A 24226-nucleotide genomic window follows, 5' to 3' on the forward strand; every position below is an offset into this window, starting at 1 on the left:
GAATGCTCAGAATAAGCATCTTAAAGCATCTTTTAGGTGATCTTCTTTAAAACAGCCATTTTCCTTCATTTCACTGCTTTTTCTATAGGTGGCTTTTCTCCCAGTTTCACCTATAGAATGCAAGACACATTTTTGGCTTCAAGTAAAGGTAGCGTTCCAGCACGTTTGTAGACTTCAGCTCCTGCCTTGTTAAAACCTGATTTATTGGCTTCGGCTACGTGCAAGAATTCTCAGGTCCAGAACTGTCCCAATTTAACATTTTTGAGTTGTGCAACCAAGTCGGGAAAATGAAAAATAATGTTGGTAACATTTGTGCCAACTTTGAGCTCATTTTGGGGACATTGTGTAGGGTTTTAGTTCGGTGGCATGATGAAAAGTACTGTCCTGGTTTTTAAGATGGCACAACAATACTGAAGTTGGTGACTCTTTTTCTATTTCTATGTTCAAGCTTATCAGAGGCTTGCAACAAGATAAACAAAGCTATTGTTTACAATATGCTTTTAAAAAGAAGTGTTTGTGGCTTTCATTCATATCTTATGTACTGCTGTTTTGACATGATGTTATACAACAATCTGCGATAGGTAGTATAGATTAGAATACTTAAATGACATTATTTCTGGAATGGTACAGGGACATTTCAAAATGAAAATTAGAGTAAAATCTGTCCACTAAGGTCAAGCTTATGCTGCTTTTGTCTTACAATGCATTATTCATGGTAAAGGTTATATTCAGGTGCTTACTGAGATGTTTTCTATGTTAAATATCAGAGGAATATATTAATGGACCAGAGCAGTGTTAAGACATATCTTTCCAAAATCTCTAAGCACATGTACAACTGACCTAAAAAGAAAAATGTGGATTTTTAGGTTTAGAATACATCCTTTCTATTGCTAGTCTACTGCGCTGAGCTCCTGTGTCTACACTGGGTCTTTTTAGTTTTTTGGTATCAATAGATGTCAGCTTCGGGAAGTTCCATCTGTAGTCATCTGTCATGTCCACCGCAAATAAGTCAACCAGGATCTCCATTTCGACACTTTGACACACAAAGTGACTGTATTTGCATTTGTCCTTTGATTTGATTTTTTGCGTTCCTCCTTGTCCTTCCCACATGGCCTTTTTGACAGGCCTCCCTTTGATGTCTTCTGTTGTGTCCTGTTTCATCCTTCCCTCCTCAGTCTTCTGGCATGCCTGCGCTGGGCCATGTGGCTGGCGTGCTCAGTCCACCTGAGCCTTTCCTCAAGTGTCGTTGTGGCGCATGCTGGCTGGCTTGTCTAGTGCTTGACCTGTGCATTGGAAATGTAGTCCTTCCATTTTCCGCCAAGCATCTTACAGAGAAATTTGTTATCAGAGTCATCAAGCTTCTTATTAACTGTGGCCTCAGGTGGGAACTTGAAGCCAAAAAGTTTAAAACTACTTGGCAGGAAATGTCTTGGTGCTAAATTAACTTTCTCTGACTGTATTACTTTTCAATTCTCTGGATGTTTATCTGGCAGCCTTTAAGGTTTCTTGTGTTCCTAAATATCTAATAATTTGCAGCATTTCAAGGGGAATACCTTTTTGGCAGTGTAACTTGAAAATATGCCTGAGATTTATAGCATACTGCCTAAATGCCTGGCATATTTATTAAACATGTAAATCATTGCATTATTTATTGGATTTAATTCCTGTATTTTTATGCCTTTATACTATCAATACTATTAAAAACATAAACTGGTTTTTCATCATTAAAGAACATTTAAAACCTTTAGATGGGAAACAAAGATATTTTGCAAAACAAAAACAATATCATTTGGACAATTAAGAGAGAGCAATGCCTACAATGGTCCCTAATACAAAATTGTAGAAATATGTCAGAAAGCCTTACTCTAACAAGACCGATTCAGGTATATAGCATCATATAGGGTTATATAGCGTCACAGCTATTGTGTCATGGGTTTGTTTCTGCCCTGGGGTGGCGCCTTGTTTGTGTTTGCATATAGGTCCTGATAGGGTTTCAGCAGACTCTCCAGTTCCCTGATGTCCAAAGACGTGCTGTCTAGGTTAGATGGCATCTTTAAATTGTCTTGTATGTGTGTGTGCCCTGCAGTTAACTGGCATCCCATCCAGGGTATATGATGCTTTGTGCCCTTTCTCTGGTGGACCCTGTATTGGGCTAAGTGGTTACTGAAATTAAATAGACAGGTGATTCGGATGTAGTTGTACATACGGTTATTAAAAATCTGAAACAGTAATACAATAATTCATTAAACATTTTAAATAGTCGTTCTTTTTTGCATGTTTTTTGAGCACCCATCCTAAAAAGAGGTAGTCAACTTGTTCATTTGAATGGCCTAAATTAAGATTAGGGATGCCAATGGTTATGTCTGCATTTTTTTAATAGAAACAATATAATCAGCCAAATATGTTTCCTATTTATCAGTGTTTTCAAGAGGAAAGTTTTAAGAGCTCCTCTTCTTGTGTCTCTTGCAGAATTTTAAACTGTTCCTTGCACTTCAAAGCATATGTACAGTACTACTACACTTTTCAGTTTATTTTCATAATAAAAAAGACTGTTCCGTGTTCAGATTGAAAAAAAGCTATATTATACTGTTTTGCTTCCATCTGCCATCTTCAAGAAGTATTACAAATATCCATAAGATGGAAGAAGGTTGATGTATATAGACACTCGATATTTAAAGTTTTTGATTCTATTTTTTCTCCTTACTAACTTTCCCAGAAATGAGTATGTGTGTTTATTACTGCAAAATGAGAACCCTCTTAGAATATCACATCCTAGACCGGGATTTGTTCAGAACAAATTTAGCACTATCTAGGATATGATTTTTAACTCTTTTAGGTATGGAAAAGATTACCACTATATGGAAATCATACAAGGCTTGCAAAGTATTCTAATGTCCTATAATATTCTTGTGATATTAATATTTTGTTGCGGCTCAGCACTGAGCCTTGCTGTTTCAGAACAGGCTGACTTTCTTTTCAACAGTTTCAGTTCTCATCATATGATAGACATTATAGCTGTGGTGTCTAGCTGTATAGGAAAAAGACAGCACGCTCTTCATGCAGAGTGCGGTGAAGACCATACAAAATGGATGCATCTTGGGGGGTGTGGGCAAGGATAACTTTCGAACAAATAGGTGCACACTAGCTTTGGAAAACCTGACATACTTCGCAGGCGTTCTGCATTTTTACACTGAAATTTGCTCTAATCCTTTCTGAACTCATTTTTAATCTCCTTTGTAGCACAGTCAACTGTAAGATTCAGAAAGGGAAAATAAGACCAGTGCCTTTCAGAAATAGTTTATTTGTGTAGCTGAGCCACGTTCCAGTGCATTTTGAGATCTCCCCTCTGTACTGTTGACACTAGGAGATGGAATTAGTTTTAAATTGCAGAAAAATAAAGCTGTTCCTGACCTAGCAACAAACATCTCCCAGCAGGCCTTAAAGTTGTTTGGTGCCTATTTTTTTTATCATGGTAATTACACAGTTTATTTCAGATTGCACTTTGGAGTGAAGGCCGTGATGAATTTCATCCTGTCTCTTAATTTGGCCATTCGATCTTTTGGGTTGGCTAAAAGGCAGTGCCCGCTACTCTCAGGAAAGCATTTGGAAGTTGGTGACCACCGCACATTTTAGAGGATCGGTCATAAATGTGTGGTGTAGCACTTAAATGCACGCTGATAGGAACATTATCCTCATTACATGGCTTTCAATAGCTAATGGAAAAAAAAAACAGGGGGCATGAGAATGTTTTCCAGAACTTTTTTTTTTATGAATTGGTTTTCTCGTGCCCCACCCCAAAAAAATAAGATCAAGCCAATTAAAACTGAGCCACGAAGAGCAAGTGGTAGAGAGTCCTTAACAGGTTTTGTAATGGGTCGAAGGTTTTTTTTTAATTATTTTTCAAATCGGGAGGCATTGCAATATTTGTTGATTCCAATGAGCAGTGCTGGAGAACTCTTGGTCCTTTTACTGTAATAGATCATTCTCCACTTGAAATTACATAACCCCTTAGTTGCATTCTTTGAAAAATGTGTGTTATGGATGTTTGTTTCACAGCAACCGGTAGCCCTTCATGTTTGTGTAAATGTCAGATCCTATGTAGTTATTGACTGTACTGCTGGGCCTACGTGTCTCACCACTGTAGTGGAGTTGGCCTGGGGCACTGTTCTGTGTAATGGAGCCTTTCTTCTCATGTTGATCAAGCCTTTTTCCCTGCATTCTAAGACCCTGTAGATGAGCATGAGTTTCCTCCTATTTTTTATTTATATAACTTTCGATAGACACCCCTGCGGCAGTCAGGTTCCGCGTGATGTATTGCTGTTTAGCTGCCTTTTTTGGGGGGGATATTTTTCCTTCTTTTCATGTAGGGTGTGTGTGTGTTGAGGGGTGGGGGTTGTGGGGCTGGTTGGGGGGTAAAACCATAAAATAATGAGGAAAGGCGTTGGGGGGGTCGGTGTTATTAGTGTTAAAATGTATACTTTTGCTGCTGGTCTTTTAGCAAATGCTATACTGAAAGAAATAGATCAAATACACGCAACTGTTCTTTGAAATTTTTTTCCCTTTTGTTTTATGTCTAATCCCATTGCCTGGTTTATCTTTCTTTCTTCAAAGAATTTAGCCTTTTTTAATTTTCCTGCTTGTGGTGTTTCTGACATAATGAAAATAATGCAGCTTGATGAAGGCTGTGGGTTGAGATGTTAGTTCGGAAGATTTACAGCATTAGAAAAATATTCGTAAGTAAGAACACGTGTGTCTTAATGTTTGATGTAGCTACTCACTAAGAGTTTGTTATTTGAAGGAACTTTGTCTGGACGTTTGTGTGTGTGTGTGTTGTGTGTTTACAAAAGGGCCTTACCCATTTAAAACAGCAAAGCTTTCACGGTTTAGAACATTGGTTAGGATTAATGCAACCATGTATTTGTGAGACACTCATATGCCCCGACAGTCTTTCTGCGAAAACACCCAAAAATCAATAGGCATCTTTGGCCAGGACTGGACATAATGAATCAATTTAAACTGCTTGTAAAGGAGACAAAGTAGGAGATGGGAATGAAACTGAGTGGCTTTTTTGTTTGCTTATTTTTGGCATGCTTAATGTAATGGACACCCAAACTGCCTTATATATCGATTAGAGCAAAATCTATAGCTTGAAGAGATGGGACTTTCTTGAACATTTTATTTTTGGATATTGAGGGCCTTCCTGAATGGAATTTTTTTCTCATAATCCTTAGCTCTCAGACTCATGTATGTCTTGGATTTTCATGCAATCTGTTTTTAAATATTTCTTTTTTTGTGCCATTACCTGCAGAACTGGAGACCTCCCAGTTAGTAAATGGCCTAATTCTCTCTCCCTGAAAAGACCATTCAGTTTGTCTTTTAACTTAAATAGTTTTGTATTCCTGAAGGATCTTATGTAGGTAGCGGAGAATGGAATCCAATGCAATAGTTATATTGTAGGCAGACAACCCTGAACAAGTATTCTGATTATTTAAAAGTGATAATGGAAACATTTTTCCATTTCATATAGACAGCATCAGTTAATGAACTTCTGAGTTCTACAGATTCAGCTTTTTCTCACTGCTTTTACAGCAAGTGTGCACGTGCATTCTGAGGATGGGAAAAATTTTACTCGCTTAAAGCTCGTGGAACTGTAGCCAAGATGATGCTTGCAGAGAGATTGTGTTCATAGCAACAGGTTCTGAATGAATAAAACTGTCTCCTCCTGGCCTGGTCTCTTCCACCTGCGACCTTAGATTTTCTAGTTATGTTATAGTCAGATTTACAAACTCCAGACCTTTCTTTCTTTGTTGAGGTCTCTTGTTTAGATTTACACTTTCTGGGCCTACATTTCCCGCTTCTTTTGAGAGGACAAAGGTGGAAGCTGTGAGCTAGCAAGCACTCTGCATGATTTCCTGTAAATAGCCGGTGAGCCCAGCCCAGCCTGGCCTAACCTGAATGCTTTGTAAAATGTTTACCGTTCCAGAGTTAGCCAGGGTCAGGTACAGAAAGGAAGAAAACAAGCACCTGTATGCACTGCTGATGGAAAGATAGGTGGGGTTGGAATGAAAAAACACCAGGTTAGAAGGCAGAGTGTCACATGCATCCAGACAGCTGAAGTGTTTGTCCAGCCAGAACCAATCCCACATGGTTACTATACCTGATGACTGATTCCCTAAGCCCACAGCTGCCTTCCTTGTCTTTGCTGCAAGTCTCTACAAATCCTTTAGCGCCGTCTGGTTCCTGTATTTGCTGCTGCGACCACTGACCTATAGCGTGCGTTTAAGAACAGAGCCCGTTTCCAGGCTGCCCCTCACTCCACAGTCCATCTGATATCAAGCGTGATTTTTCGTTTTTTATATTCCTTAGCTGATTGCAAAAGACAAACTCATTTGCCAATATCTGTTTTGTTTGTGTGTGTGTGTCTATAAATAATCCGAGTACAGGGCTCGTCTCTGCTGGAGCCTGGAATAATAGCTGTTTTTTTTAAATTACTTTCTATTCTGTTTTTAATTAACCATGTAGCCCTTCAGCAAAGAATAAGCTCTGCCCTCCACAACACACGCAAAATGTGCAGTAAAACATGCTTGATAAAATAGAACAACATACCTCTGTTTTTTTCTGTTTTTCCTTTCTATGTAATTTCTATAATCTGTTGTCAGTTGACTTTTTTAATTACAGGATTTTTTATTGTCATCTGAAATTATTTCTGCTGTCTTTTTGAAGGGTTGGTCACAATAGTTCCACAGCAGCAAAAACGCCTAGGTTTATTTGTGATTATTTCAATAATTTTGTAAGCTCTGAACCAAAGAAGCTTGGGACTAATGTGTGATCTTTTTTACCTTTAGTCCTGGGTATAGTGATCACATTTCCTTTTGACTGAAAGTAGTCGTGGGGAGTCATAAAGTCAATAAAAAAAACTCCCTATGAGTACAGTAAGTCGTATACATAGTATTTTTCCATAAAAACAACAAGAAAAAAAATGCTGAAGTTGAAAGAGCTAAAAAGCGATGTGTTATATGAGTAAAAATATTTGGCCGAAGAATTTGCTTTAGACCTTTAATTAAAATGGTAGAAAATGTTTTGACAGTATCTAAAGCCTTGCCTCAGGGCCTGTTACTATGGTGCTCAAATCTTTATTGCAATATATTTATGTACAACACGCCATGAATTTCTCATGGTCTCCTTCAGAATGTGGTGACTGGTCTGTCATGTTCTGGCTTTCAGATCTGCTTCTGTTGTTTTCACGTCAAAACTGTGATAAGATCAGACCTGGTAAGATACTTTATGATGTCTTACATTCTTTCTTGAAGTGATGATTCAGTGGTCACACTACTTGTTCTGTTAGTACCAGGGTAAATGTTCCCAGAACCTGTGCTCATTTTGCAGATTCTGAGTTAGCCTGTGTATGAGGGGCACCGGTACTTTTCCTGTTGCATGAAAAATTATTTTGCAGGAAAAGGTGTCATAATTTTGAAACTTTGGGACCCAAGGTACAAAATTGTTTACATTTATCCTTTCAGTTTTTATGTGTTCACTTTCAATAAACCAAGCTCTGCGTCTTAGATTTGCACCAATAGAAGAGAAGCTTCTAATAAGGATTAGTGACATTTAAAGAGCATCACAAAAGGCCTGTGGGAGCATAGTAGTTTAGCCAAAGATATAATGATGGTTAACTAAAACAATAATAATAATTAAAACTTTTAAAGGTTTTAAAGGAGTCAGGTTGTATCCAGTATTTATTAATTACAGCACATCTCAATGTAATACATCATTAAAATAATGATTTTTATTTTTTTGCTTTGATGTAATTAAAGTACTGTTTACACTACTTTATAGTGTACATTTTCTCCTTTATTTGTGTAAATTTGCAAGACTGAAGCTGAATCTTTTGAATGCTTCAGCTGTTCTTCTGGACCTATTTTTAGTTCACAAGTATCTTGAATAAAAAAAAGCTATGAATCGTAAACCAATTTATACTTGAGAAAAACCTCAGTGTGTGATATGATTAATTATGAAATTGTGGGCTATTAGTGTAGTTCTCTGCGACCTCCGTTCATATCCTTTTATTAAACAAACACTACTACAAACGGTGAAACAAACGGCTGTTGTTTGACAGTCATTTGTGTACTGTATGCTTATTAACAGCCGGTTATACTTGCTGCAATGTTTTTAAATCATACCATTCAAGTTATAGACATCCCTCTCTCACATTGTAATTGTTTTCCTCTGTAATTTTTACATTTGGACTACTGTTTTGGTTTTATTGAAGGCGGTGCTTGCTGCCATGAATGCACTGTACTTACATATTGAGGAAGAAGAAAGGCAGAACTGTTCTGCATGAATGGTTATACAAAGGTTCAGGCATTTAATTACAATCATAAACGCAGTTTAGTAGGCACTTACTGTATTATTAAAGTACATTTTATGAGATAAGCCTGAAATGTTTTTATTTCTTTTTTTTGACCGGCTGGGAGTCACTGCTATGTAAAAATTTCAACTTAGGTTAGGAATAAAAGGTCTTCAGACTTTCATTCACCGGTTGAAACTCCTTAGAAGCTTAGAGACCACAATAGGAACATTGGGTGCTTTGCTGATTACAACTGCTTAGTGTATACATAAAATCCCCCTGGGATCTTTTTGATTCCCTTTGGTCTTTTGGCCTGCCTGTAGTATATTGTAGAAAACTACTCAGTATCCTTAATAGAAGTAGAACAATTAGCATAGAAAATGCCGATATGTCTGCCATCTTTTGCGTTGTCCTTGGATGCTCATGGTGAATTCGGTTTCCTCTGTCGATACCATCAGTGTTACAGGAGGAAGTCTTTGATCAACTGCAATCAGAGATTGGTTTGAAAAGTCATTTCAGAGTTATACTTGAAAATAAATCACTTGCATGCTGTGCAGAAGTTTGTCCATGTTTTTCCGGCTGTTAAGCTGTCCCCTATTCCTAGGGTTACAGTGTTACAGTATATCAGTTATATGGTCTTTTTATTCTGCACTTGTTCCATTATAGTTATCATTGGAGATGTGTGCTTCTTTGTTAGACAGGTATAGCTTTAAAGTGGTGAGCACACATGACTTACACATCTGTTGTGTACAGCTAGTAATACCCATGCATTTGAATCTGTCATTAGAGGGATTTACTTACGTGGTATGGATGGTCCTAAGAGATGTGTAACAGAAGTCTAAAGGGTGGCATATTGTATCCTAAAAATGATATAGTTGTTACAGGGAAATTGTACATGATATGTAAAATTGATATTAACCGTGGGGATCATCACAGAGCAAATGATCTCTCTTTTGGATTTAATTTGGATCAATAAACCAAACAAGCAAGATGGAACAAAAACCTTCCTCTCCCTTTTATCCTTTCATACTGTATATTCATCATATAAATTCTACCTAATCTGTATGTTGTCTAAAGTTCTGTGCCTGTCAGGAGTGTGGAAACATTAGCCTGCCTGTCGCACTTGCAACCGTACCAAGAAAAGGCTTGCAGGGCTTCCTGACCACTTGTTAATATTATCTCTCAAAAGATCAAGCTGTCAAGGAAAAAGAGAAATTACATTCTGTAAAAAGGGAGTCAAAGGCAAACTGCAACTGTTATTGATAATTTATTCTTTGCAGCTGCAAAGTTAGAATTATTTGTTTTCACCCAATTTGATGTTTTGTCCGTTCATTTTAACAATGACCTGTAGTTAAGATGAAAATGCCCGTGGCTGTTGTTTTCAATCGAAAATAGTTGTTTTAGGTTTAAAATAAAATTATTTTGATCAACTGTTGGACATTTAAAAATATTTTAGTCAAAATCGTAGGCTTTTGACAATAGACCAGAGATAAAAGTATACAGTAGGCTACAGAAAAAGACTTTTTAAAATGTGGTCAGATAATGTATATATACTTTTGTATTAGTGTGCAAAGGTTTAGCCTATCTGCTTTCTAGAGGGCCCTTTTAACAACTTTTTGTAATACCCACAAAAAAAACCCAACCTGATTTGAGTGTTGTTCCTGATGAAATGTATTAAGAATGAAGAGTCAGGTGTGTCTAAATCTCCCCATGCTTAATTTCATTGGCTAGACGCATGGTACAGATAGGGGTATTCGAGGGATTACACGCATAATGGTGAGAAAAATCCCAGTAGGACACAGATCCCCTACAGATTTCACTGAAATTTTCTGCAGATTTTGATTGACCCCGCTTAGCTGGGACACTGTGGAGAATACAAAGTTAATTATTCATAGATTTTTTTCTGCAGTGCTTGGGGTATAGCTTTTCCTTTCCATGAAAGTTAGTTTTGCTGCTCAAATATACACAGATCCATCACTGGCAAACTATAATAAATGCAGTTTTCCTTTTTTTACGTTTTTACTTTAATGCCACTATAATGTATTTACTCTGTGCTCCCGGCTCTCAGCTAAAAATAGTCGGAAAGCGCATGTACAGTAAGACATTGCCTGATGCACGCTGTTAATGAAATACATCTATTTTTGTTAACCTCTGCTTAATATGCAAGGCAAAAAAAAAAGCTTCAATTTCACGATTTTCTTATCTTGGTGCAGGGAAGTGAAAAGTAATAAGTGAGAAAGTCAAATTTTGCCAGCATGCGCAGGTTAATTACTGGCATCGCTTAGCCCAGGAGCACCCATCCCTGTTATCAGAATATCTCTTTCAAGTGAATAATTTTTCTTGGCGCGTGAAGTATGCAGTTAATAGGGAGATTAGACACCATTGTTTAGACGTTAATGTGCGTTTCTGAGGAGAACGCTTCTCTGTTTGGATTTGAAGTTGTCAGAACATCAATTCAGTCTCCTTTACGGCACTTCCTCCACAGAGCTTTGTTTCCGAACAAGTGTTGGTCAAACAAGCCTTTGTTTGTGGTCAGTCACTCGGCACACAACAAAAGAGTCTGGGATGGGACAATGAAGAAACTGTTTCAGTGGAGGCCAGGGGCAGCTGTGATACTACAGCCTGGAATACTGATTGAGAGCGCGCTTGCTGCAGTTTTTAAAAACAGAGGGGAGGTTAATAGCTTCTGTGCTCTGTGTGGGTAAATATTATTTTAGCATAAGTCCTGTTAATTCAAATAAAGCCAATAATTCATTTTTTTACCCTTTTGATCATAAAATAAATATGAGCCTTTGTTAAATTTCAAAGATACAGAAAGAATTCCAGTAGAAGCACAAGCTACAGATAAAACTCCAAAATTATATTACACAACAGTGTCCTTTCTTCCCCTATATACAGTAATCCTGTTACAGCATTGTTCCATTACCTCAATTACTATTATCTCTAAAAGCTGTTGAATCTTAACAGGATTGTCAAGGACAAAACAAAAGAAGAGCTCTTTTTTCACATGCAGTAGGGACAGTGAAAAACTTAAAAGAACTCTTCAGATATCTTCACATTGAACGACATGCATTTTGTCAGTCATTCCCGGCATTCTGAAACACTTCAGTTTCAATAACTGCTACTGTTTTTCCGATTTGTATTGCAACATTGAATCAGGTTTTTTCATACAGCAGATAACAGTACAGCAGCAAAAATCTGTCACAGAATGTTTGCTGTGCAAGTTTCTTTTTTAATCTTACGGCATTCATTGTTTGTCATGGGGATTGATTGATATCTTTGTCATTATTACACAGCTTTATTAAGAAGACACTGGCACAAACTTTGTATTTTTATTAAACAAGAATAAAAATATCTTTTGACTGTTCTTCTCTCATAACATTGTGTTAGTATTTAAGCAGTAAATCTCCCTCACCCAAATGCATCTGAAAGTTTGTCCAGAGCGTACATTTGCAGGATAATGTGACATCCCTCCAGCAAAAACTAGCTAAATAAAATTTTACTTTAAAGCCATTAATCGGATTATAGAACTAAGCAGTGAAAATGAAACCAGTAACCATTTTTTTCTTTTTAGTGCTTGCTTTGTTCTTAGAAAGGAGAGTTCTGCCTGTGTAGGCATATTTGTTTTTGATGGTTCAAATTTGCAAGTGTCTTAACAACTTAGCACCTTTTTAGCAGTGAAAAGTTATCTTTTAAAGCCCAACTGCTCCCATGCGCTCATGTCAAACCACAGGAATTACTGAACACATTTCCTTCCAAGAAGTTTCAAATTTCAGCGTAAACATTTATGTTATAATGAGTGAAACTATATTATTAGAGAGCTCTTACGTTATGAAACATATATGAGTGGTTTATTTACCTAATTTAAGAAAAAAATTAAGAAGAAATAATAAATTATTTTTCAATATTTAAGGAAGTAGTTGCTAGAAGTGGTTGCAAATGTCATCAGTATTTGACAAGAGGAAAGAGAGCTATTTAGTGCTCCAGCATTGCTGTGATGTCCTACAGAAACTGGCACCTCTGATTTCATTCCATGCTAGTCTAAAAATCTGGGCACCTCTGCCAGCTCTGAAAGACGGGCCCAACAACTGTCACAGGAAGCATCAAATGCTTGAGCTGTCGATAGTGACCCACATTTGCAGAAAATTGGAGGGCTTTCTAATTAACTGAGGATCTGTAAATTAGAGTGAAGCTGCTTCACGAGTTCTCTTAAATGCTTAAAGTGTCAAGCCGCAGATAATCATTACATCTAACAAACTCCAGAATGTAGCAGTCGCAATGAGAGTAAATCAGCATGGATGTTTTTTTTTCCATTACATGAATGTTAAACAGTTTTGAATCTGGTTCTTTCTATGAATTTGGAGTGCATTTCAGCCTTCACTATACAGGTTTCCTGATATATTTTATGTGGTAAAACAAGGTGCAAAATTATTTTGTAAAAAGATAAAAATACTATTTTTGGACAGACCCCTCTCCCCAGCATTAAATACTCAAGGAAAGAATCTTTCCTTCTGCAGTTCCAAATGAATTCATATTTTTTTTCTTTCTAAAAGATTCGTATCTTTAAACCAAGCTATTGGAGTGCCTGCTTTTTCTGTCTTTCCATGTCTTGTCATTAAATCAGATTGTAACAGTTTGTCAGCAATAGCTAGATTTAAGCATTTTCACTGGAATGTGTGAAAGATGAACATTTGTTTCGGTGAGTACTGTGCCAATCAATAATCCTTCAGCTTGACTAGGCTATCAATTATTGCTGCAATTATTTGTCTAGTTGGATATTTAAAATGTCATCCGAAAAAGATGATTACATATTCCAGAAAGCCCTGCACTGTATAATCAAATGAACTCGGTCTTGTTAAATGTAGTGTTGTAGTAACCTGTCCTTCAAAGCTGTGTTCTACAGTGGCCAATAAAAATGGCACCTTCTCACTGCTGTGTGCTTAAAAGCTGTTTTTATTTTGAAAGAGGGAAGAATATCTTTGGGAAAGAAGAGGCAATTTGACACACGAGAGAACCTTTTTTCCCTCAATAAAATATTCTGTTGAACCTTTAGATACATATTCATACAATACTCATAAATACTGTGTATATATACAGTATATACACACACATACATAGGCAAGGTATACTTATACTTATGTATCTTTGCTTTTTACCTCCTTCAAACCCTTAAGAGATATCTTAAGGTCCCCGAACAGTCTCATTTTTATAAAAATGTTCAGCACTCAACAGACATCAGATACAGCATCATTTTTTTAAAGAAAGTCCGGAGGGCATAAGACATTCAATTTAATTTATGGTGTACACTTTTTGAGCCTAGTACAATGCTGAAGGTATTACATATTTAACAGTTAAAACTTGCATGGAAAATCTATAATCATATTAAATATGAAGCAATTTTAATAATTGTTATATCCAAATAAATTTTTACACTAGGAATGTAAAAGGCAGAAAATACCTCTTGCATGATAATAGAAAAAATATAGTAGGTTAAACCCAGTGCAGGTGGCAACAATTAACTGTAATTTTTGCAGATTGTAATGATCCATAATTTGCCAACCAAAAATGGCCTTTTGCATTTCCCCCCCAAGAAGTTCTTTCCTGCTTTGATTTTGCACACATTTTTCAGCTGTTGGTCTTTTACTAAATTGTCATGACAGATCCAGGGTGCCATAGGTTTAAAAGAAGAATGTGACATTATTTTACTAAATTAGCCACCCTGCTTTCCTGTCTGCATTTGATTGACATATTGTGTAAGAGTGTGAAGGTATTTTGTCCATTTGTTGGCTTGTTGATTGTGTGAAGTTGTACAAATTGTAAAATGAAGTAGTGTGTATTGTGGTAATTAACCTTCTCCCCACTAAAGAATAAATGTGTTAAGAAAAGTGTATTTTATGTAGGATTCACCTACAGCTTTAATTTCAAAAACCTGCTGATGATCGGTCACATGATTGTAATATTATTGGCCTCTTTTTGTTTCCAGAGAATTGCTGTGAATAATCTGTCCACAGTAGTTAATAAATCTTGCACTGTACACCTACATTGAACCTTTGTCATGATTAAACCTCATTTGTCATATCAGCTGGTCGTCCCTGTACTGTTTCTATAACTTGAAGCACACAAGCATGAAAGAATTCAAATAAAATGCACTTTATTTCAAGTGTACGAGTACTGTATAACACATGTGGTTGAAACAAAGGGAATGAATGGTACTCTGCAGCCATAAAAGGGTGGTGTTAGTGAGAATTTGAGAAATCTCAGACATTTGTATTAAAAGGACTGTATGTGAGCACTGTTGTGTTCTGGAATCTCTCCATTATATAGATCATCATAAAGGGTTGTCTTATTACATGGTTTGGTGGCTTTTGAAGACTTCAGACAGAACCCCTCAAGTAAAAAGCAAAGATAAAAGGAAATGTTATGCCAATGAGCAAATCCGGTGTCTTATACCTCTGTTCCTTTTTTTTTCTCCTTTACATAGGATGTATTAAAGAGATGGAAAGAAATTGCATTTAAGGGCAGTTTTGAAGCTTATTGCTTACACATCAGATTACATCTGTTTCTCCTGACTTGTCACTGAATTCCAGCTAAATCTGGCTTTTTATATGATGGTACTCTGATTTTTTATGACCATTTGACCTCTTGTTTTCATAGCTTAAATAAATTGCAATTACTGTAAAATGTAATACATCAGATGCATTTTCTCCTCATGAGCTCCAATTTGTAGGGTTCAAGCTAACATTCGTTACTCAGTGTTAGATATCCATTTTGTTGCTTTTGTGGCAAAACTGGCTGAATTTGTAAAGCTTGATATCCAATATATCAGAAGGTTTGGGGATTTAAACACACTCTTTTTGTTTACCTGTGGGCTCAGTGCTGTTGTTTTCAGTACTGATTTTTAGAGTGCTCTACATTTTAAATTTAACTGGCCTAATTACAGCCAATCTGATCACTTGCACGCATATGTTGCATCTACGTAGGATTGTTAGATTATTATTTTTGAAGCGTATTTTGGACAATTTAGCATTTAATTCTTAAGGCATGATAAGTCAAATTAAACAGATCATTGGAACAGAAAATGGTACAAATGTTTTATGTGGCTTAAGTTGGTTACATCATATGACCCTAGACAGTTAGTGTTTTTAATATGCTTATTAATTCTTTAGACTTAATCAGGTGACCAGAACATTAGTTAAAAGCTTTTAGGAATGCTGCGGATTTTCTGTCTACACTTTCGTTTTGATGGAAGACAGATCTGCTTTTCAAATTTATCCTGTGCAGCTGTGCTTTTAAAAGGCCTCAAGAAAAACTGCTTTCTTTTAAAACTGTTCCTGAGAATGCAGACAGCGTGCATAGAGCACACACAAGTTTTTACAGAATTGTTAATACTCCCAAGTTTTCAAATGAAAAATTGAAACACCAAAATATCAGTTTAATTTCCAAAGCCTGGAATTAGTCGCCTTTTTCAAGTAACTTCGGTAGTACTGGGGGTTACTAGGGCTTTTCACATTCTTCCTAGAATGGATGAGATATAGCAGAACATTTGTAAAAATTAATATGGAAATATATGTATTGCAATAAAGAGATTGAAGTCTAACCTTTGGAAAAAAATGTAGAATTTTTCTATCTAGTTGAATTCTAAATCTCTAGAAGTTACAAAATGGTTACTTTTTTAACTATAAATGAAATTAGCACAATCTGATAGAAATTTAGCTTGACACAGATTTTTCCTTTTTACTGTCTGCTTTGGATTCGAGAGACCACTGAAATACCTGAAAATGTTTCCAATTCCTTGTAGCTCCAGAGTTTCAGATGAAGCCCAGGACATTTCTGTTGAATGGTTCCTTAAGCAAAGTTTTCTTCTAGTCTGCTGTGTAACAAATATGAGGTTGTACTTCTAAAGAGAAAAGGCTCCTCTCTCGATGTTCAAACTTGGAGAGTAAGGGAAAAGATGAGGGAAGCAGTGACATTTCAAGTTAGAAATATTTGTACTAAAGGGGAAAGAATCATAAAGGCACATTTTTAAAAAGTGTTTATTTGTCCTCCATTTGCTTAATGTTTAAAAGCTTAATTTCAGTTTGGGTTTATTATCTAATCTTGTAAATGAGTTCATAGAAGAGCTGGGTACATTTAATGAGATTACAAATGCATTGTGAAACAAATTACAGGTCAACCTGGAAGAGCCATTGAAAGTCAATTATTATTTTAAATGTTCCTTTGCCTTCACAGTTGTGGGTATTGTTTATTCTGCGTAACTGTAATGTGTTCTTTTGCTGAGGCTTAGCAAGGGGCTTTTTGTGTTTTTATTTTTACAAAGGCATAATTGATTTAATAAACAGAAATGTAGAACTGTTCTGAATTATTAAACGCTTTTGACTGTAAAGGCACTAATTTACTAAAAGCTGTGGTATAAAAATAATAGGTCATATCCCTCTATAGAGGTACAAGGTAATGTGTGGAGAAACATCACTGCTGTAAGACAAAGGATCAGTTATTCATCCATTAGGTAGCTTATTCAGTTTGGATTAAAAAGCCAGCAAGGTCCCTGGTAAATATTTCTTTTGTAACTTTGATCTGTGCCTGAAATCAACATAATATTTACATTTTTGCTGTAGGTAACTACAGCGATAACCTGGTTTTGAATATTTATTTCTTTTAGCTGTTACTGTAATTTGTTTCTTCTTGAGATCCACTACCTGTGGGAGTTTTTGACATACTCCACATATGCCTTTTTTGTATTCTAATGAAAGAGTGCATTCTGTTCAGAGGCCTCATTGTTTGCCTTTATTGTAGAGCTTTAAACTACTCACAGTAAGCATGCTTGAGAACAATTCTTACAGAGGCACGATGCCGTCTATTTGAATTCCCTGTACAGACCTAAAATAACAACATAGAAAATAGCCCGTGCTTTCTCTTGTAACATTGTTATGTTTTTATCTTTTCTGTTCAATTTTGGGGTTTCGGCTATAGTGTTTTCTGATAAATGATTTAAATGTAAGTTATATTCAAAACTGTGCAATGCCTTTACCAGATGACAAACTGCAGAGATAAGTCAGAAGTAGTAGAAATAGATACCGTATTTTGAAGATTCCTTTCTGACAGTGATTAAACCCAAATCTGATTATGTATTCTTTACCTTTGACTGTTCCTAGTTCATTAAGGTGCCTGAAACAACTAAAATCTATACAACTAACCTTTTTCCCTTTCCTAAAGACTATGGGCTGACTTTCTACCTCAGCCTTTAAGGGGAGCTCAATCGCCACTTGTGAGTCACTTAGTAGGTTCAAATACAGACTGCTAAACAACGCAGCCCTGAAGGACTCTGACTTCTTGCAAGTCTGTCTCACAGAAACAGACTTTTCTGTTTAGGAAGCTGTGTTTTTTTTTCAGTGACGCTTTTCCAAACATGGGCAAGGGTTTTTTCCGAAAGCATAACGAAACAAGAGAAAATGTTTAGGTCAGGAGACTCATGGAGGTCTTTCTTGTTTTTCCCAGGTAAAGATGAGCCCAGCAGCTATACTTGCACAACCTGTAAACAGCCATTCACCAGTGCATGGTTCCTACTCCAGCATGCACAGAACACTCATGGGTTCAGGATATACCTGGAAAGCGAGAATGGCAGCCCCCTCACCCCACGCGTGGGCATCCCTTCAGGCCTGGGTGCCGAGTGCGCCTCCCAGCCACCACTCCATGGGATCCACCTTGCAGACAACAGTCCTTTCAACCTGCTACGGATACCCGGCTCCGTTTCCTCCCGGGAAGCGCCAAGCATGCGAGAGGGCCGCTTCCCTCCCACGCCTCCTCTCTTCAGTCCCCCTCCTCGACACCACCTGGATCCCCATCGTATAGAGCATCTGAGCCCCGAGGACATGGCCCTGGCGACACATCACCCGAGTGCCTTTGACAGGGTGCTGCGGCTCAATCCCATGGCAATGGATCCGCCCGTGATGGATTTCTCACGGAGGTTGCGGGAGCTGGCCGGGAATACTTCTGGATCCACACCTCCCCTGTCGCCCAATCGGCCCAGCCCTATGCAAAGGCTACTGCAACCATTCCAGCCAGGGGCCAAACCTCCCTTTTTGGCCACCCCTCCTCTCCCAGCCATGCAGTCTCCTTCGGGTTCTCAGTCAACTCCTAGCCAGCAACAGCAACAACAGCAGACACCCTTAAAGACCAAGTCATGCGAGTTTTGTGGAAAGACTTTCAAGTTCCAGAGCAACCTAATAGTTCACCGGCGGAGCCACACAGGAGAAAAACCATACAAGTGCCACCTATGCGACCATGCCTGCACCCAGGCCAGCAAGTTAAAGCGCCACATGAAGACCCACATGCACAAGTCCTCACCGATGACCGTCAAGTCCGACGATGGTCTTTCCACAGCCAGTTCCCCAGAGCCAGGTACTAGTGAATTAGTCGGCAGTGCCAGCAGCGCCCTTAAGTCTGTGGTGGCTAAGTTTAAGAGCGAGAACGATCATGGGTGCATGATCCCCGAGAATGGGGACGAGGAGGAAGAGGAAGAGGAGGAGGAAGAGGAGGAGGAGGAGGAAGAGGAGGAAGAAGGGGAGGAGATGGAGAATGATGGGGGCAGGAATGACTACCACTTTGGCCTCAACCTTGAGGCAGCCCGGCACCATGAAAACAGTGGTGGGCGGCACATTGGAGGCAGTGAGGAGGGGATTCCTCGATCGCTTCCAGAGGTCATGCAGGGCATGGGCCTGGCAGCAAGCATGCAGCACTACAGTGAGGCCTTCCATCAACACAAGCGCGGAGTGCTAACCTCAGACACCGAGGTCCAGAGGGACATGTGTGATGAGGACTCTGTGGCCGGGGAATCTGATCGAGTAGACGATGGCTCTGGGTCCGCCATTAATGGCAGGGGGTCCTCTCCGGGTGAATCGGCCTCAGTGGGCATGTCCAAGAAGCTGCTGCTGGGTAGTCCCAGCTCCCTAAGCCCTTTCTCGAAACGCATCAAAATGGAGAAGGATTTTGACCTTCCCACCACCATACCCAACACTGAGAATGTGTATTCCCAGTGGCTGGCTGGGTATGCTGCTTCTAGGCAGCTCAAGGACCCTTTTCTGAACTTCGGAGATTCCAGACAATCGCCTTTTGCCTCCTCCTCTGAGCACTCCTCGGAGAATGGCAGTTTACGCTTCTCCACCCCCCCGGGGGAGATGGACGGAGGGGTGTCAGGCCGCAGTGGCACAGGGAGTGGAGGGAGCACCCCTCACATCGGGGGCCCCGGCCGGCCAAGCTCCAAGGACGGCCGCCGAAGTGACACTTGCGAGTACTGTGGCAAAGTCTTCAAAAACTGCAGTAACCTTACGGTCCACCGGAGGAGCCACACAGGGGAAAGGCCGTACAAATGTGAGCTCTGCAATTACGCCTGTGCTCAGAGTAGCAAACTCACCAGGCACATGAAAACTCATGGCCAAGTGGGAAAGGACGTTTACAAATGTGAAATCTGTCAGATGCCTTTTAGCGTGTACAGTACCCTGGAGAAACACATGAAAAAATGGCACAGTGATCGCGCCTTGAATAACGATATTAAAACTGAATAGAGAAGTATTGATTACCCATCCGCCCATAAACGTTCCCTGTAGATTTCCCTCTTTTGGTAGTCCAGTGGAAGCTAAGAATAACGTGCTTGTCACCAGCACATCTTGTTTAGTTTACCGTCAAATGCATGATCTGTATCGGGGCAATACTATTGCATTTACGCAAACTTCGAGCCTTTCTCTTGTGCAATAATTTACATGTTGTGTATTTTTTTCTTTTTTGATTAGACAGCATGTATGGTATGTTTTGGCTAATTTTGAAAAAATTGTCCCTGGTTGGTTAGTTGTTGAGTAAATGTGTTGCTGTTTCCTTGTTACTTTTTATTTAAGAAAAAAAACACCATGCTGCATACATTCTGTAATACATATCATGTACAGTTTTGTGTTGTAACATGGAGGAAAACAGTCTATTGCTTAACCCTCTCTGGACGGGCTGGGAACCGCACTTAAACTAGTCTTTCTAAAAGATGATCTGTCCAAATGGGGTTAAAAATATCAATTGGGTTATTTACAATATAGCAGTGACAGCCTTGAATTTCTTAAAAAAAATAAAAATAGAAAAATGAATTAAAAGAAATTTGAATTTGTACTATCATTTGGTAAAAAAAAAAAATCTGAGTGCCTTGGATATATTGAAACTGCATTGGTTAATCTTCCTATTTGTTATAAGCTTGGAGTCTCAGCTAGATACTGGAAGTGGGTCTTTTGGATCCTAAATAAGGTTCTTGCATCAAGCACCTGACTGCTATGGTCGACTGTGACTACAAAAAAAAATTAAAATAAGCGAATAAAATTTCTAGTTAATCATCATTTAGCTACCTATTACATGTATATCTTTTAATTATGACTCTGTTTACTGGCATGGTACATGCTATACTGTGTGGGTTGTTTCTTTTTCTTTTGGTACCATACACACTGGTACTGTGAGTTGTTAATTCACAAACTTAAGCTCTTTTTTTACTGTTTTAATGTTTTTGTAAGTAGCACAAAAATAAAATGTATGTTGCCTGGATCTTCAGTGTGCAGCCCGAGCAGTATTACTGAATAAGGCACCTAAACAAGGGTATTCGCGTCCCTGTTAAGAATTTATCAGCGCTTAACGACACTGATGGGTAATGGGATGATCTAGAGAAGGGGAGGTCTATGTGTGAGGGCATGTTGAGGACTTGTTTTGTAAAGAAAAGCATTTGAAAATTGTCTGTTAGTGATGATTAACTATGAATTGCCCATACATGAAACATGAAACTGAAATCCTCAAAAGAATTTCATTCACAAGAGTTGCAGTACGTACGCCTGTGCTCCCTAAAAACAAACGATTTCTATGTTTTCAAACACTGTGTGCTATTTGTGTTGACATAAAAAAGGATACTTTTTATTAAATTAGCATCTGCCCCGATTGATGTTAAGATAGCACTTGACACTCTGCCTGTTATGTCTGTATCCTTTTTTCTTTAATCAGAGGTACAGAGGTTGAGTATAAAATGACTGCTCGTATATAGGACAACTAAGTGCACTGTACAATTTTCCCAGTTTACAGGTATACACTTAAGGGAAAACTTACTATAATGCTGACATGAATATGATCTTGTTGTTTAGCATAGAGAAAAAGGCTTCTGCCAGCCATTTCCACACCTAGAAAGCCTGGCTCCTTGGACAAAAGGTAGCAGTGCTGTGAATGGAAATAGACTACCCTTCTATAGAATGAATGACCGCACACTCTACTTACAGTGCAAGAATTTTTGTACAAATTTTTTAAAATATAAATGTTAAAAGAATTTTTTAAAAGAACACTTCATTATCTTTAGGGGGAACTGTATTTAAGGTTTTTTTTTCTTTGTCTTGGTGGTATTCAAGACCCGATCACATATATATAAAAGAAAAGAAATCTGTGATAGAGGACTTTTTTGTTTGTTTTTGCCTTGGCTGTACACAGCTCTTCAGGTTAAATAAAACTTGCATTGGGGAAAGGTTTAAGATTATATATAAATATATATATAGAACTTAAATATAGGAAAATGCACACTCATGTTGATTCCTATGCTAAAACACATTTATGGTCTACTTTTTTCTGTATTTCTAGAATGGTATTTGAATTAAATGTTCACCTAGTGTAGGCACTATAGTATTTATATTGAGGCTTGTATTTTTAACTGTTGCTTGTTCTCTTAAAAGGTATAAATGTACCTTTTTCGGTAGTGGAAAAAACAGGCTGCCACAGTATATTTTTTTAATTTGGCAGGATAATATAGTACGAATTATTTGTATGTTTCAAAAATTAAAAAAAAACAAACATGTGGCATTGTATAGATGAAAGGCCATATAATGGTCTCTTCAAGGAGTCCTTTCAGAATGTCCACAATAGCTAAAACAGATGGTTGTACATATCTTTTTATTTCTCCTGCTGCCATTATGTATGCAGTACTGCAAGCTAATGTTGGTTTGTTCTGTAGTGTGCTTTTTTGTCCCTCAACTTCTCTCACCCTACTACATTCCAGCATCTTTAAAGAAAACAAATTCATATGCAGTAAATAAAAAATATAAAAAGAATAAAAAAATAAATGTTTTGCAGGTTTTTTTTTCATTGCCAAAAACTAAATGGTGCTTTATATTTAGATTGGGAAGAATTTCATATGCAAAGCATATTTAAAAATGAAAATAAAGGAAAAGCCCGCTTGAGTTGATACTTTTTTGTAAATGGCAATGCGGAATATTTTGTTATCAGCCTTTTCTATTCCTGTAATGAAAGCTGTTTGTTGTAACTTGAACTTGAACTTTATCTTTTACTATGGGAGTCACTATTTATTATTACTTATGTGCTCTGTTCAAAACAGAGGTACAGAAATGGATCTTTTTATTTCTTTTTTTATTTTTATTATTATTTTTTTTAAGATGACCAAAGGTCATTAACAACCTGGCTTTTTTTTTTTGTTGTATTTGTTTCTGGTCTATGTTAAGTTCTATTGGAGAAACCACTGTCTGTGTTTTTTGGCAGTTGTCTGCATTATCCTGTTCACACACCCATTTTGTCCCTTTATTGAAAAAAATAATAAAAATTTTAAAGTATATTTGTTTATGTGGCTTTGGGTTCTCATTGATCTCCGTCCTGCTCAGGGCTGAGCGGTAGCGCATTTGGAAAACCAGCCTAACTGGGTATTTTTCATATCAAGGGTGTATAGAAGCACTGTCACTGAAGTATGAGTTTTCAGATACAGAGCCTGCCTTACATTATGGTAATTTTGGGGACTTTAAAGAGGTCTGGGGTCTTTCTGGTGGGCAGCTGTATCATAGAAACTTGCTTACAGTTGGCAGTAATTTACATTTTTGCTGGCAGTCTAGCGTGTAGGGGCCTGGAGACGGCTCTCTTCCCCTCACCCTCCCGGCGGGCTGTTTTGGCTGCAGGGCAGGGACAGGGCGGTGTTTTTGACGCAGTGTTGGGAAGGCCACGGCGTGGTTGCTGTTGCCATACCTGTTCTGCGGAACAGCACAATTTCAGCCACGAGTGCCGTCAACCTGTCACTCTCGGTTGCTCGCAGTGCTGTCACATGTCTTACCAAAAAATCAGACTAACAGAGGTATGGTGTCTTCAACAGAGACACATTTATCTTTATCTCAGATTAAAAAAAAGGCAATGAGGTAGTAATTTGATACAGGAGTTGTATGCTGACCTTTTTTATTTTTAAGAGGAAGTTGAGGAGGAGGAAGTTATGCAAAAATGTGCAGCAGTGATGAGGAGTTCAACGCAAACATTATTCAGTTTGTCATCAGGGCTAAATCTGTTAGTTGTTGCAAATTATCCTTTCATATTCTTTGAAGTGTTAGTGCCTATATATGCTACCCTGTTTACACATTTATTTTCAATGAGACCAAATCTATTCTTAGTTTTTCGGAAATTCTGCTGGCGTGAAAGAAACCACTTTCAACGGGCTGCACCATTTTGTGGACGTGTAAGAGCAGACGCAACGGACTAAACCTCTTGCTTGCCGAATGACAATCTACCCTTTTACCCATTCAAATGACACATTTTATTAAAACATCAGCAGCTTCTTTATTCACTGTTAACAATGCTACAGAACATGGCAGGAAAATAATAAAACAAATCGGTGACATTTTTCTAACAGTGTGATAAATTAATTGTGTTGTAAAACCATGAACCACTGGGGTCTTTTCAGGTTTATTACAGTTCCAGAAACCCATTTATTTGAAAAGTATAATGTGTTTGGCAGTTATAAAAATCTATACAAGCATGACCCACTGTCCCTATAAAGTTAAATGAAATTTTTATTCCATTGTTGAAAGATGCTCAGGTAAACTAGAATAAAAA

At 37.9% G+C, this 24226-nt stretch overlaps 1 protein-coding gene across 2 annotated transcripts in view; it reads left to right on the top strand.

The window, feature by feature from the left end:
- The window catches only part of bcl11aa (BCL11 transcription factor A a), a 53166-nt gene extending 30198 nt beyond the window's left edge, over window positions 1-22968 (top strand). For both annotated transcript variants that reach the window (XM_088934044.1, XM_088934045.1), the window contains exon 3: window positions 17843-22968. In XM_088934044.1, coding sequence (XP_088790170.1) covers window positions 17843-19908 — 2066 coding nt within the window. In that variant the 3' untranslated portion in view covers window positions 19909-22968. The remainder of the gene's footprint in view (window positions 1-17842) is intronic.
- The last annotated feature ends 1258 nt before the right edge of the window (window positions 22969-24226 follow it).

Source organism: Atractosteus spatula, chromosome 15 (assembly GCF_055471065.1).
Source record: "Atractosteus spatula isolate fAtrSpa1 chromosome 15, fAtrSpa1.hap1, whole genome shotgun sequence".
Lineage (NCBI taxonomy): Eukaryota > Metazoa > Chordata > Actinopteri > Semionotiformes > Lepisosteidae > Atractosteus > Atractosteus spatula.